This window comes from Delphinapterus leucas, chromosome X (assembly GCF_059928025.1).
Source record: "Delphinapterus leucas isolate spDelLeu-1000000601 "Yukka" chromosome X, BTC_Dleu_Yukka2, whole genome shotgun sequence".
NCBI classification, from domain to species: Eukaryota; Metazoa; Chordata; class Mammalia; order Artiodactyla; family Monodontidae; genus Delphinapterus; species Delphinapterus leucas.
In genome coordinates, this window is record NC_143150.1 from 106,885,482 (window position 1) to 106,900,428 (window position 14,947).

The 14,947-nt window shown below is 48.3% G+C and overlaps 1 protein-coding gene across 1 annotated transcript; it reads right to left on the minus strand.

Moving 5' to 3' along the window:
- Window positions 1-441: 441 nt before the first annotated feature.
- Window positions 442-1,492, minus strand: LOC149744384 (melanoma-associated antigen B1-like). The gene is given in 2 exon segments (XM_089903885.1): window positions 442-472; window positions 474-1,492. Coding segments are annotated over 2 exon segments (1,050 nt in total).
- Between the last annotated feature and the right edge of the window lie 13,455 nt (window positions 1,493-14,947).

Below are 14,947 nucleotides of genomic sequence, written 5' to 3' on the forward strand. Positions count from 1 at the left end.
GACATCTAGGTGTGTATCTTTGAATTTTACAAAGAGAAAGACAAAGGTGAATAAGACAAACCAAAATTTGACTAAACTTTACTGTTTCATTTTAAAACCACAGCATTCTTTCACATTTCCAAGAAAATTCCTATTCCAAAGCCATATTATCTCAGTCCAGAACCCCAGAAAGATGCTAGGGGTTTTCACATCGTACTACACACTACCTAAACTCTTAGGCTTAAACCTGATAAACAACAACAAATATGTGATCCATGTCATTTATAAACTTGGATTCTGAATCTGAAGAAACATTCTAGTAAAAGAAACAACATTTGAAAGATACTAGTGTAAAACAGGAACACAAAGAAGATATATATTATGATCTTTCCAGCCCCAGCTTAGCCTCTCACTACTGAAAAGGTTGGCAGCGTTGGTCAAACACAAAGTGACAAAGCTGCCTCAGACCTCACTAAGGGTGGGAGGAACTGCTAGACATGACATTGGAAGGCGCACTGGCCTTGATACGAGTTAGAGCCCTGGCTGCAGCTCTGGCTTGGGATCGGGCTCTGTCTTCGTCATCTCTCAAAGCCTCTTCATAATGGACTGGAAAGGCACTGGGGACGGTACCAGCGACCCTGGCCACAAACTCCAGGACTTTCATCTTGGTGGTTTCAGCGCGGGCTCTCCGGCCCCACAGGAACTCATAGCGCAGGGGATCGCTGTCGCGCACCTGACAATACACCAGGTACTTTTCCTGCACCAGATCTTCTGTGATAAGCTTCCTGGGCTCCCCAAAGATTATGTGCCACCTTCCAACATAAACACCCAAAACATTCAGGAATTCCCAGATCTCCTCCTCAGAGGCGCGGTTGCCATGCAAGAAGATCACACCGAGGAGAAGCATCAGAAGCCCATTCTTCCGAAACCGCCAGCCACTGCTCTGACGACCATCATCGCTGACATGTAGCTTGCTGACAAGGGTATAGGAATCACCACCCGGCTTGACTTCCTTCAACTCAAGACCAAAGACCAGCTGAACGCACTCAGCAGCTCTCCTGAGGATCTCAGGGAACTTCCTCTTGTACCTTTTGTTCACAAGCTTCAGCAAGTCTGCCTTTATAATGGGCTCTTCCATTGTATACTTCTCCAGCAGGAATTCTATCAACATTCCCACCTTCTTGATTAGAGGATCTCTCTGAGAGCTCTCACCGGAGGCTGAGGCCCGGCAGGAACTTTTCCTCGCCTGTACCTGGCCCTTGGCACGCACATCAGATCCTGGGCCTGAAACTCCTGCAGCACGAGAGCTAGTGGCTGGGGCTCCCTGAGACTCCTGGCGAGTGCCAGCAGCAGGGGAGCTCAGGGGAGTACCCCGAGAAAGAGAAGAGGGGGATGAGGGCGACTCTTCTCTCTGTGCTGCAGTGGCCTGAGCACCCCCGAGATTCTGGGTCTCCCTCCGGGCCTGGCGGCGCTTCTCACGGGCATGGAGCTTACTCTTCTGCCCCCGAGGCATGACTATGGGCAGGGACAGCAAGCGGGGGAGTGGGCAGGAGAGCAGGTGATGCTAGAACCTGGAGGAGGGAAGGTGAGAGGGTGTGAGCACCTTCAGCAGGGAGGTCCCACCCTGACCTGAAGAAGGCCGCTCTGCACGTTTCCTTGAGGGCACTGCTTTAGGAACCACTAGGCTCTTGTTCTTGGTCAGCCTGTCCCCCCGAGAACCCAGTGTATGAAGCGAGAGAGTGAGCCACAGGCTACAGCCTGCCAGCCCTGCCTGTGGCTGAAGGCGGTGACCACGGATCCTGGTAGGGTAGGCCCTCTCTGGGTTCCAAGGGTCCCTTTCGTTCACAAACAGGATTGTCACATCGACTCTTGGTAGGGCCGGGACCTCTTTCCTGTGCTGCTCTAAAGATGACACCTCAAAGCTCCCTGGGGCCCACGAGAAGGAACTGCGTCATGGACACTGCCGGGGTGCACAGCGCTGACAGTTGTGTGGGGCCTGCTCTGTCCTGAACCTGTTGGTCCTCAACCATTCAGCGTCCTCATCTTGTCGACACCAAGGGTCTGGGACCCCCCCTGCTGCCCCTGGTGTGGCACCTTCAGACGAAGGATCTCATCTCCCTTAGAAATGATACAAAGAAATGAGGAGCCTCTGCCTGACAACCATGCTCTGGGCCTTCAAGGGCTGAGCAGAGGCCTGGGCAGGACTCTTTATTATGCCTTTGATTCGGTGGAAGGGGGGTGTGCTACCTTCAGTCGTCATTCACAGTCCCCACTGGGTCTCCTGGGAGGATCTGGGGGCTCCTTTCTCTCTTGACTTGAGGACATTTCCTCCCAGTAAGGCCCACAGCTCCCTGAGACCGAAGAGTGGAAGTGACGATGGCCTTACCTGGCCACAGCGCCCCTAGTCTCCAGAGGCTGAAAGCTGCAGCAGGCAGGCTGAGGCCCTATAACGTGTGGTCCTCCCTCACGGTCCCCATTTCTCACTCAGGGGAGGGTCTACGGTTCCTCCCTCTGCTGACCCATCACACCAAGATGCTGACTTCCCTGTGAGTTCCGAGTGGGGAACTGATGGGCACTTCGGCCTCACATCTGTGCCCGGGGGCGCCTCTAGGAACGACAATGGAGAGGGACTCTGCGCCGTCCCCGCTGGCACGGGGTGGACTTCCCCCCCACAGTCCTCAGCATCTTCTCCGTGAGTCCTGGCAAATCCCGGAAATCCTCCCTCCGCCGATCCGAGTTCGCTTGCATTACATTAAGATTCTCACCTTCCTGAGATCCCCGAGATGAAAGAAAGGGTGAGCCACTGCCAGTCACCCCCATCCATGCCCTCCCTGGGTTGGTAGCAGGGGCTGGACTCCGCGGGACCCCACTGTTGCGGCATCGTTGGCCTCTTTCGCCCTCACTCAGACGGCATCTACGCTCCTCCCTCAGCCCACCTGAGTCTTCTGGCCTCAGATCAAGGCCCACATCTGCCTGGGTCCCTGGGGCCCGAAGTGAGGGGTGACACATCAGGCTACCTCTACCTGGGGTTTCCCAGGGCTGAGGGGGGTGGGAGTTTGTGGGCCCCCACTGCTTTGGGTGGGTGTGCCTCTACATCATCCCTCAGTGTCCACACCCTGACGCACAGCAGGACTTGGACATCCTCTGTGTCTTGACTTGACGTCTATCCCCTCATACTAAGGCCCCCAACTCCCCGAGACCGGCTAGAAAGAAAATGTTCTTGTCTCTCTGGCTACAACTGTGTGTGGACTTGCAATGCTGACAGGCAGGAAGAGATTCTGTGGCCCTCACTATGGTGGTGTAGGTGGTCCCCTCAATTCTCAGGGTCCTCTCCTTGGTTCCTGGCACTACCTGGAAATCCTCCGGCTGCTCACCTGAGCCCATACTCCCATCAAGGAGGTTCCTCACCTCCCTGCCATGGTCCGGGAAAACGTGAGTGATATTCATCAGGTCACCATGCCTGAGTCTCCCTCCCAGGTCTGAGAGTAGGGATGAGAATCTATGTGGTTCACTTCTTTCGGGGTGGGGCTCCCTCATGTTCACTCGGTGTCACCACCTTGACTCTCGTTAGGAACCAGGCTTCTTCCCTATGTTGAATGAGGCCTCTCCCATTAGACCCAAACCCTGACGTCCCTGAGACCACCCTTGGAGGAACTGAGAGGGCAATTCAGCCTGAGAGCGCTAAACATGGCTTCCCAGGGCGAAGGCAGAGGTGGCACTTTGTGGGGTCTCCTCTGTTCTGGGGGAGTCGGCTGTCTCATTCCTCACATAGAATTTGTGCTTTGACATGGATCATGGCCTGGGACTCCTCTTCTCCTGCTGAACCGGGCAGCCAGCCCTTAAACCAAGGCCCTCATCTCCCTCAGACCCCACAGGCAGAAGTTAGGGGGCACCTGAGCCTGCCAGCTCTGCCCTGGGCCTCCCGGGGCTAACGGCAGGGGCGGCATGACATGCAGCTCTCTCCACTGTGTATGGAGCAGTCTCCATTTCCTCACTCAGGATCTTCACCTTGACTCTGCACCCTGCCTGGGACTTTGCCCTCTGCTGACGTGAGCCCATGACCGTCAGAAAAGGTCCTCATCTTCCTGGGACCTGAGCTTACAGTCAGAGTGAGCCTCATTCTGCCAAAGCTGATCTGGGGCCCGGCTACGCCTGGTAACAGCAAGGGTGGGACTCTCCGACCCCACTGTTCTGGAGTTGGTGGCTCCCTCAGTCCTCATTCAGGACTCTGGCGTCCAGTCCGGGTAGGGTTTGGGATTCCTCCCTCCACTGACCCGAATCTACATGCCTCAGGCCGAAGCACTCACCTCCCTGAGTAGCTAGAAGAGAAGTCGGGGGCTCCGCATTCCAGCTACCTTATCTGGGGACTCCCAGGTCTGAGAGCAGGGCTGCTGATTTGTGCAGTTCCCTGTTTTCACGAGAGGTCTGCTTACTAACACCGATGGTCCTACCTCTGCTTCTTTTAGGGCCAAGTCTCCTCCCTAAGCTTAATGGGGTTGCCTTATCTATCTATCCATCCATCCATCCATCCAACTACCTCTTGTTTTACATTTCACACCCTTTACGTATTTACTTCGTAACTGGTAGTTTGTATCTCTTAATTGTCCTCACGTAATTTCTCTCCTCCCCCCAACCACCTGTTCGTTCCCTGTGTCTATAACTGTTCCTGTTCTGTTGTTTGTTAATTTGTTTTTTCAGCTTCCACGTGTAAGTGAAATCATACAGTATTTGTTTTTCTCTGTCTGACTTAGTTCACTTAGCGTACATAACACCCTCTTGGTCCACGCCCCCGCCCTTTCTTTTTGGCCGCACCATGTGGCATGTGGGATCTTTGTTCCCCCACCAGGGATCGAAGGTGCGCCCCCTGCAGTGGAAGCGAGGAGTCTTAACCACTGGACCGCCAGGGAAGTCCTGCCCCCTTTCCATAAAGGCCTTTCTCTATCCGAACGTCCCCTAGCCCCCAACCCCACTTCCCACCCCAGGCAGAAATGAGGGGTCCTCTCAGCCTGAATTACTCTAGAGCATCACGCGAGTGAAGGCGGGAGGGGGGCCCGTGCAGTCACGCCTTTCGGAAGGAGGGACCCTCGTCAGCTCTGAAGGTCCCACTTTTCACCTGCTGGGGACAAGACTACACCCTTTGCCTAAGAAGCCGCCCCCTCTAGACACAGGCCCTCCACTCTCTGAGGCCCTCCAGACGGCAACTCCTCTGGCATATAGGTCAGATCAGGGTCCCACGCTGCCGATGGCAGGCAGGGGCGGGAGGCGGGGGGTTACCTTTGTTATGGGGGGAGGGGGGGAGGGAAGGTCCCTTCAGGCTACATTCAGGTCCTCACCGCGGCTCCGGACGAGTCCTGAAAATCCAGGCTCGGCAGAACAAACGCCGCGGCTCCCGGTCGGGCTGCTCGCTTCCGAAGCGGAAGTCGGGGGGGAGCCGCATCCGGAGCTGCGTGGGGTCTCCGAGGGCTGACGGCAGGTGCGGGACTCTGCGGGGATGCCCACTGTTCAGGGCTCAGCGATCCCTGTGTCCTGCCGGTGCCGTCTATCAGAGCCCGGGACCCCTCCCTCTATGGTCTTGGGTCCTCCAGCCTCCGAACCAAGCCCTCACCTCCACGAGGCCCTAGCTGGGGGAAGTCAGGGCGCTGCTCCGACCATCTCTGCCTGACAAGACGGGCGCCACCCTGTGAGCCTCCCTCCTTGGGGAAGAGACCCCGTCATTAGCACCGAGGGTCCTCACCTTGACTCTGGTTATGGCCAAGACGTCCCCCTCTGCAGAACTGGAGTCCGATCCTGGTAGATGAGGCCCTCCCCTCCCTGAGATCACACGGTGTAGTGGAATAACTGAGGACATGGAAAGGAGATGTGACCCATGAGCCCGCCCCCAGCAAACTGGGGGCTGGCGAATAAGCCAGAACTGCAAACAGTCCTGATTGTTTTGAGCCCCCCCGGCAAACCGGGGGCCTGCGAAGAAGCATTGAGCGCTTTGGGCACTGATCCATGAGATGTCCTCAGTATAATCAGAATGGTGGGAACGCAAGGAAATGTCCTTGTGCTACTTCAGTATAATCAAAATAATGGTGGGAACTTTGTGCTGCTTTTGCGCTCAAGGACGAAGCACGGCAGGTTCTCAAGAAAGCCAATTATTGCTTGTATAATTAATAAAAACATAGGTTGCTGCTTTGGCATTTCTGAAACGTTAAGAAAACAAGTCTTAAAGTGTAAACCTAGATAATGCTTTAATAAAAGCTACCACAGCAGGACAGACGGCGCTGTTTTGCCTGAGCCAGCGGCGGCCCTCTACTGCTGTGCTTCGGCACAATTCATCTCGTGTGATGCGCTTCCTTTCGGCCCTGTCATAAGATAAACTACAACACACGGGTGGACGACTCAGCAGTAGCTCTTCTGGGTCTCCCAGGGCTAAGACCTGTACAGAATTCTCTTTGGCCCTCTCTGCTTTTGGGGGTCCCCTCATAACAGCCAGGTAATTTTCTTGACTCTTGTTTAGGCCTGAGTTTTCTCTCTGTAGATCAGTGGCTGTCCCACCAGTCCAGGGTCCTCAACTCCATGAGACTCCTCAGGGAGACGGAGGGGGTTCTTCTACCTCAAACATCTGTCCTGGGCATCCCAGGGCTGACAGCATTTGGGGGATTTGTGGGACTTTTCTGTTCTGGGGTGTGTGGTTCCCTCATTCTTATTCAGAGTCTGGTCAGATACCTGACCAGCCTAGGGACTCCACTGTCTGCTAACTTGAGGCTGCTCCCATCAAATCAAGGTACTCCCGTTCTGGAGACCTCCAACTGGAAGCCAGGATGAGCCGCATCCAGCCAGGACTGTTCTGGACTTCCAAGGGTTGATGGCCTGAGTCAGACTTTACAGAAAACTCCCTGTTCTGGCTGGGTCCTTCCATCATTCCTCATTCAGGGTCCCTACCTTCATATCTATCAAAGACTGGGACTCTTTCTGCTTATCTCCTTCCATTGTTTTTAGGCCAAGGCTCTTAAGTCCCTGAGAAGTCTGAAGAACACGTGAGGGCATGCTCAGCCTGACAGCTCTATCTGAGGCTCTCTAAATCCGACAGCAGGTGGAAGCCTGTCTAGGTGTGACTCCCTGTATTCTGGGGTGTTGGTCTTCTAAGCCCTCTAATATTGAGGCAATCCGCTTGGCTCCTGGCTCTTGGATTAAAGGTTTCCTGAGAAATACCTCATCCTTGCAAACACCTGAGCAGTTTCCCCTCTGCAAACCTTGGTCCCTGCCTTAGGAGCGATGTGAGATGGGGAAGCTAAAGCATAAGGCAGGAGTTCCAGACAGGTGGTATTGTATCAGGGGAAAAATACACTGATATTTTCCTTCTCTTCACCAGCCAGACTCAGAGGCTAGTGTAAATTCCATCATGACAGATGTAGATTTTATGCGGAAGGGCCGTCCAGGATGATCTTCTGAGGTTATCTGACACTGCACATGAAGATGATCAGTCAATGAGTATTAGCTTCCTTTTCTTTATTCATGCCTGTCATTTACTTTGGTATCCATATTGCTCTGGGAATGTATTCCAACCCAGTAGCATGAGCACAGTTTTTCTTTTATTTATTGCCTGAGATGCATTTTTAAGAAGAAAGAGGAAAACTGAATATAAGAAACACAAGGTGGGCCTCAGCCTTGGAGAACTGGAATAGTGTGGGCTCTTGATTAATCCAGACCCAGGATCTAGTTTCAAACCTGTCCCTTAACAGCCATATGAATTTGGGTGCATTACTAAACTCTGTGAGCACCGGGCTCTGCATCTAAGAAGTGGGTTTGGCAAGCTCTGTCTTGTAGAACTAGTGAAAGGTGGTTAATATGTGTTAAGTGTCTGGCACAGTGACTGGCCTGTGTTGAGACTTCAACGTGGCATTTATTACTATGATTAATTTGGACCCCATGATACCACCCACTCTGCTGGGGTTGGTTTTTTTTTTTTTTTTTAACTCCAGGAGAAGCCAGAAAATATGTGGCAACCTAGAACAAAGAAAACCCAATCATCCAAAATGCCAATTAGCAAGAAAAACTAAGTAATATTTCCCTATTACATGATAAATTATTCAATATGACTACAAGATATACTTTCCCAGTTAGATACAACACAAACCCCCTAAGTCTGTGTCAAGGATCACCAACTTCCCTCCCTACAAGCAGCCCTTCCATCTAAACTACCCTTGTTTTCATTAATTTAACCATCACCAAAAACCCAGAACTCTATATAGAGTTTATCAGATTAAACACATGATAACTTAATTTGAATGCCCTTTTGATGGAGAGGGCTTAGACCCTCCCAGCCCAGTGCAAAGGTGCCCAGTGGCTTCTTACCATCTTGCCTCAAAGGAGAATTACACTTATTTCTCAGAAACTCCCTGAAGACGATGTGAATGAAACATTTCATTTGCATACTGTGTTCTCCTGCTCTGGCACAAGAGCACAGGACACATCCCATCCCTCGCACAGTGATATACTTGCCCTTCATGAATAGGCTCAGAACAGTCACAAGGGGGCTGATCTTCTGCATGCCCTTTACGTAACTCAGCCTCTCATCTTAGGTGAGGTCCAGTTTTCTGAGACGGACATAGGAGTGGTGCACTTCTTTCACATCAACCTCAAAGACCAGCTCCATGTGCTCAGAGGCTCCCCTAAGGATCCCAGGAAGTGAAGCGCTCCTCATCATTTTTTAGGGCATTATTCACCAGGTCTGCCTTTGTGATGGGCTCTTTAACTTGATAACTGAGAACCAGGGAATTTACCACCAAAACCACTTTCTAGTCAAGAGTGTGTTGGGCAACTTCTTAGTGTCTGGCAAAGTGTATGGTTCTCTGACTTTGTTCCTCTATTTGACCACTGGAGTCCTGCTTGATGAGATGCCTATGAACACTCCTGACTTTGAGTCTTTGGGTCTCCTTGAGGGCCTGAAAGCATTGCTCATGCGTGCAGCACCACTGCTTCTGATACTGAGGCATGACAGCTCTTGTTGGTACCAGTAGGCAGGAGTGTGGGTAGGAGGCATGGCAATGGGCCACCACAGGCTAAGGAAGAGGAGGAAGATATAAGTGGTGTCAGCTGGTAAACTCAATTTTATTTGCTCTGATGAAGGCCAACTCCACCAGACTTTTCCTAAGGGCAGTGTTCTAGGGCCTCACAAGTCTCCTGTCCTGTTTGTTCCACAAGTACTTGAAGAAGGAACTGAGAAGGCATTTCACAGCTCAGCCGGCCAACCAAGTTGGAGACCTCCCAGGGCTCACGGTAGGGCAGGGAGAAATGGGCTCTATTAGGTGCACTGGTATTAGAGTATTCCCCTCAGTCCTCACTCAGGGTCCTCACTGTGACTCCTAGCAGTTCCTGGGACACTCAGTCAACTGACCTGAGGCCATCTCCCTTCAGATCGAGGCCTTCATCTCTCTGAGACTCCTACAAGGAGGAGTCACCTCTGTCTGGGTCCTCCCAAGGTTGACAGCAGGGCCTTGACTCTGGGGGACACCCTCTCTTCTGGGGTAAGTAGTCCCCTCACCGCTCACGCCGGTTCTTCACCTTGACTCCTGACAGAGTATGGAATTCCTCCCTCTGCCTAACTGGGGTCATTCATCCCCTTCAGGCCTCACTTCCTTGAGTCGTCTGAGGAGAAAATAACACTGGACAAAGAAATATAGGACCTGTTTTTTTATTAACAGGATGTCTGGCAAACCTACCTGAGGGCGAAGTGAGGGTCCTTAGCTTGAAAGTGTCTGGGCCTCCCAGGTCTCAGGGCAGGGGTGCAGCAGGCCTCTGAGGTTCCTCTCTTCTGGAGTTATATTATTCTCAGTTCATATGGGAGGTATTTGGAGAAATCATGGTACTCAGTGAAAAGCAAGTTTGAGGGCGTGCCAGGGACCTATTGGGGAGAGAGTGACAAAAATGACAGGTGGAACGTCAGACTGTGCCTGCATGTCTTGCTGAGACATTGTTACAGGAAATCAAATATACCCCCTAATCAGTGCTGGAGTGGTGTTTACATCAGTATTTTCAAAAACAGGGCCTGTGAAGTAATAATAGGTGCTCTTCCAAAAAAGGCAAATTATTTAAATAAAGTTGAGTAAGTTTTAGTTTCTGGTTTTGTTTTCACTGCAAGACTTCCCAAAGCCCTCAATATGCCAATATGCACTGAGAAACTCCAAGAGGGATAATACAGCATGATGAGTTTTCTTAACATATTTGACCATGAAAAGCACGTCCTCCTGCCATTTTTTTTTTCACATCGAATCTCAGGACTTCAACACAGAACATTTTGGAGATGCTGTCTATGATGTTCCTGGCAGATCCTCAGCTTATGTTTTTCTGAATGTTTTCAGTTACAGTATAGTGGCCCTTGGATGGGGCAAGAAGACTGGCCAGGCACATTTTCAAAACAAAATGGCTGCTTTAGTGCCAATAAAGATGATATCTAAAGCACAAAGACCTTAATAAGTGACATGAAATATCAACTCTTGATACTTTTCCAAAATTTCAATTTAGAGTCAATAGGATGCAACCACATCCAAAACTTGCTTGAGATGCCTGATCATTGAGAGACATACTCTAAGGGTCATGTTAAATATAGGTCATCCTAAATTTCCCAAAGAATACTACTATGTTACAGCTACTTAAAGGAGAGTAGATGCATATTTTGTAAGTACCCAAAGCTCCAGGGAGAAAATATGCTAGAGCTAGCCCAGCTGTAGGGGACCTAATCAAAAGGTGCTACCTTTGGTGCTACATATAATTATGTGCTACCAAATACCATTCTTTCATTATAGAGCAAGAAACCCAGGTCAAAATAAAAACATCTCCATCAGGGGCTTCCCTGGTGGCGCAGTGGTTGAGAGTCCGCCTGCCGATGCAGGGCACATGGGTTCGTGCCCCGGTCCGGGAAGATCCCACATGCCGCAGAGCAGCTAGGCCCGTGAGCCATGGCCGCTGAGCCTGCGCGTCCGGAGCCTGTGCTCCGCAACGGCAGAGGCCACAACAGTGAGAGGCCTGCGTAACGCAAAAATAAAAAAATTTAAAAAAAAAATAAATAAATAAAGGTGTGACTACAGGGTAGGTATTCAGGCTCAGTGGAGAATGGGAATGTTTGGAAACCACAAGGGAGAAATTCTATCTTATAAACTGGTTTTACATAGTGGAAGTGGCAGGGGAACACAGTAATAAGGAAGTTACACAAGTGCCTGCAATTCATCCAAGTGGTACAGGGTACTGTGTCTTTCAAAAGACCTGATTCTGGACTTCTCCAGATGTTAGGATTGAGGTTATTGGTATTCTTTCTGCTATTCTTACAGTGTTTAGTTCAGAAACTGGTGCAGGCCATGTTCCTGCAGAAGACACACATAGTTGATCTGGGAAAGACAAAGGCAGGGAATAGAGACAGGGGCTGAGAGCAATGACCCAGAGATGCCTGCAGAAGTCTAGAGGAGTACAGCTAAAAACACACATCCGTTTTCCTCTTTACAGTTCAAATAAATTTAAAAACTAAAGCAATTTCCTAGGCAAAGCTATAATGCAAACCCAGCCTTTATCTTGTGATTTGGACTTAGGGTATATACAGGTAATTAGAAGTATGTTGATCTGAGCAAGTTACTTTCTTAAATGCTGTATTTCAAAGGATTTCAAATAAAAGAGAAACAAGATGGTGGCTCAAGATAGCGGACATTAAAAAAAAACAGCATATAAGTAACATATTTAGAGCTATATTAGTGCATCTCCTGGGTAATTTTAGTATTCATTAGTGTCTTCATCTCTCAGTGGAACAAAACTCATGACTGTCATTAAAATATTGTTTTAGTCATGTACTAGCTAATTAATAAAGATATTAAATATAACCATTTCTGAAACCTGTGCCTCCGGCATGTATTTTAGCAATGCCTCTTCAATGGGATTTTAGTACTTAAATATTTCCCTCTATGATATTTGGATATGTATATGATTTTAAAATATTATAAAATTATTCATCAGGGAACTGTAACAGGGCTTTGTGACTTTACTAAAAATCTTTTCATTTGAAAACACACCTTTAGAGTTCCCATTGATATTGGGAGGCAACTTCAAGTTTTATAATTATGTGCTACCAAATACCATTCTTTCATTATAGAGCAAGAAACCCAGGTCAAAATAAAAACATCTCCATCAGGGGCTTCCCTGGTGGTGCAGTGGTTGAGAGTCTGCCTGCCGATGCAGGGGACACGGGTTCGTGCGTGCCCTGGTCTGGGAAGATCCCACATGCCGCGGAGCGGCTGGGCCCGTGAGCCATGGCCGCTGAGCCTGCGCGTCCGGAGCCTGTGCTCTGCAGCAGGAGAGGCCACAGCAGTGAGAGGCCTGCGTACCACCAAAAAAAAAAAAAAAAAGATAACTTCTATGCTTTCTTTAGGTGGTAGCTTTTAAAAATCCAAGGAATTAGAAGAACTTTTTGCTTACAGAAAGGTGAAAAACTTACTTTCATTTTCAGGAAATCATGAAAGCGTAAAACTCTTCTATAGAATATCAATGTCAATTAAGGATAATACATTACATAGAGTCAGAAGTACTGGTGTTTAGCGAGTTCACCTTTGAGAGACATTTGGCATAAACTAAAACTCTGCAGCGGGAGAGGCCACAACAGTGAGAGGCCCGCATACCGCAAAAAAAACCCCAAAAAACCTCAATCAATGTTTAAGAGGATTATCAGTTTTTCAAAATTCCAGTTTAATTTTAGAAAATCATTCTTATGTTTCTTCTAACTGGTTTTTCCACTTCATTGTAAAAATCTATTCAAAAATATTAATGTTTAAAGTGATCGTTATAGAGAGGGAGGGAAGTAGGAACAGCACAAAGAAAAACAACAATAACAATATAATCTCCACTACTCAGAGACATCTGCTGTTATCAAACTATTCTTTCTATTAGTTACTAGGCAATTTTGGAAGACTCTGAAAAAATCTCAGCTTGGCATACACAAACCACCTAGTGAACAATGGCAGACTCCTACCACCTAGTTAGTTCTTTTCAGTTTGCAGATGGGTAAAGAAACTCAGCCCCAAGAAAAGAATGCTGCTCTTTTAATTATTCCTCCCTACTTTTCTTCATCGTATGACTATATACTGCTTTGATTACTGCAGGACTTTGTTTAAGCCATTGACAATGATTTTTCTTTTAAAAGAAGAACCCTACAGAGAAAATAGCTTAAAAGTTGCATAGGATATTCAGAGAGCAAGAATAAACGGAAACAAAAATCCACCGTCAGGGTTTGAATTTCAGGCTTCGTCAGCGATTGACGTGTAGAATGTAGAATGTAATTTTTCTCCAGACTTTAATATCGACTAAACACCCAATGACCAAGTGGCCTACATTTGTTAGATATTTAGTTAATGAGTTGGACTTAATGTGACATTTGCGACTGAAAGCTAGAAGTCTAGATCAACTGTCTGTGATCTAAAGAGACGGGGCCTTAAGTTCTGGATTTTATCAAATGTGCATCCAAGTCCAAATCGATAGAACCAAGACTTCCCTGGCTTTCAGTACTCCACAGAAGGTGAAGACATAGGTAAGCTGTTGAAAGAACAAAATGGACTCCACACTAAGAGTAATGACAAAAAAACACTAAGGATTCAAAATCCAGATCAATATCAAATGATAAATAAAAGGTACAAAGATATTACAATATAAATGAATAGCTGTTGAAATTAAAGGAGCACTGTTTTAAATTAGAGCTCTGTTTAAATTAAAGGAGATCTTTGTTAAATTCAGAGTCCATTCACATATCTAGAATGCACAATCATGCTGCTGAGAGTCATACAAGTGATGTAGGGGGAAAGTGGATTTGTGTGTTTTGCAGCGAGTGGGATGGGAAACGGGAACACTGGAAGTAAAACAAAATGACAGGATACTGGGGAAGCGGTGGGTTCTTTCCAGTCTCTCAGCATTAGCTGAGGCAAAGCAATGGGCAACAGAAATTGTGAGCTCTTAAAAAGAATGGGTACCATACCCCCCATAATTGAAATCACTTGGTGAGTTACTGAGAATACAGATTTCTAGGCCCACTGTAACCCAAGAGCAGCCTTGGAATCGAGATTTTTTGTTTTTTTTTCTTCACAGAGAATTAAAATTTTTGCTCTTTTTAATTTTTTTTATTTATTTATTTTTTGCGGTATGCGGGCCTCTCACTGTTGTGGCCTCTCCCGTTGCGGAGCACAGGCTCCGGACGTGCAGGCTCAGCGGCCATGGCTCACGGGCCCAGCCGCTACGCAGCATGTGGGATCCTCCCGGACCGGGGCACAAACCCGCGTCCCCTGCATCGGCAGGCGGACTCTCAACCACTGAGCCACCAGGGAAGCCCTATTTTTTATTTTTTTAACATCTTTATTGGAGTATAATTGCTTTACATTGTTGTGTTAGTTTCTGCTGTATAACAAAGTGAATCAGCTATACCTATACATATATCCCCATATCTCCTCTCTCTTGCGTCTCCCTCCCACCCTCCCTGTCCCATCCCTCTAGGTGGACACAAAGCACCAAGCTGATCTCCTTGTGCTATGTGGCTGCTTCCCACTAGCTGTCTATTTTACATCTGGTAATGTATATATGTCCATGCCACTCTCTCACTTTGTCTCAGCTTACCCTTCTCCCACCTCGTGTCCTCAAGTCCATTCTCTATGTCTGCGTCTTTATTCCTGTCCTGCCCCTAGGTTCTTCAGAACCATTTTTTTTAGCCTCAAGTGATTCTGATGAGAAGCCGACTTTGGAGCCACACTGTTACCCACACTGATGTCTTGTTAGCACTTCATTAAGAAGTGTTAAACTTTTAGAAATTAAGGTTTTCCCAGAAGATAAGGTGTTTTTCATTTAAATTTAAACATATTAATGGGAAGTCTATAGATATTCTGGAACTTCTCTGAAATTTTTTGATGATCATATTCAAGTGCTGAGTTTTCCTCCAGTAATGAACATTTTTAAGCTAGCTATG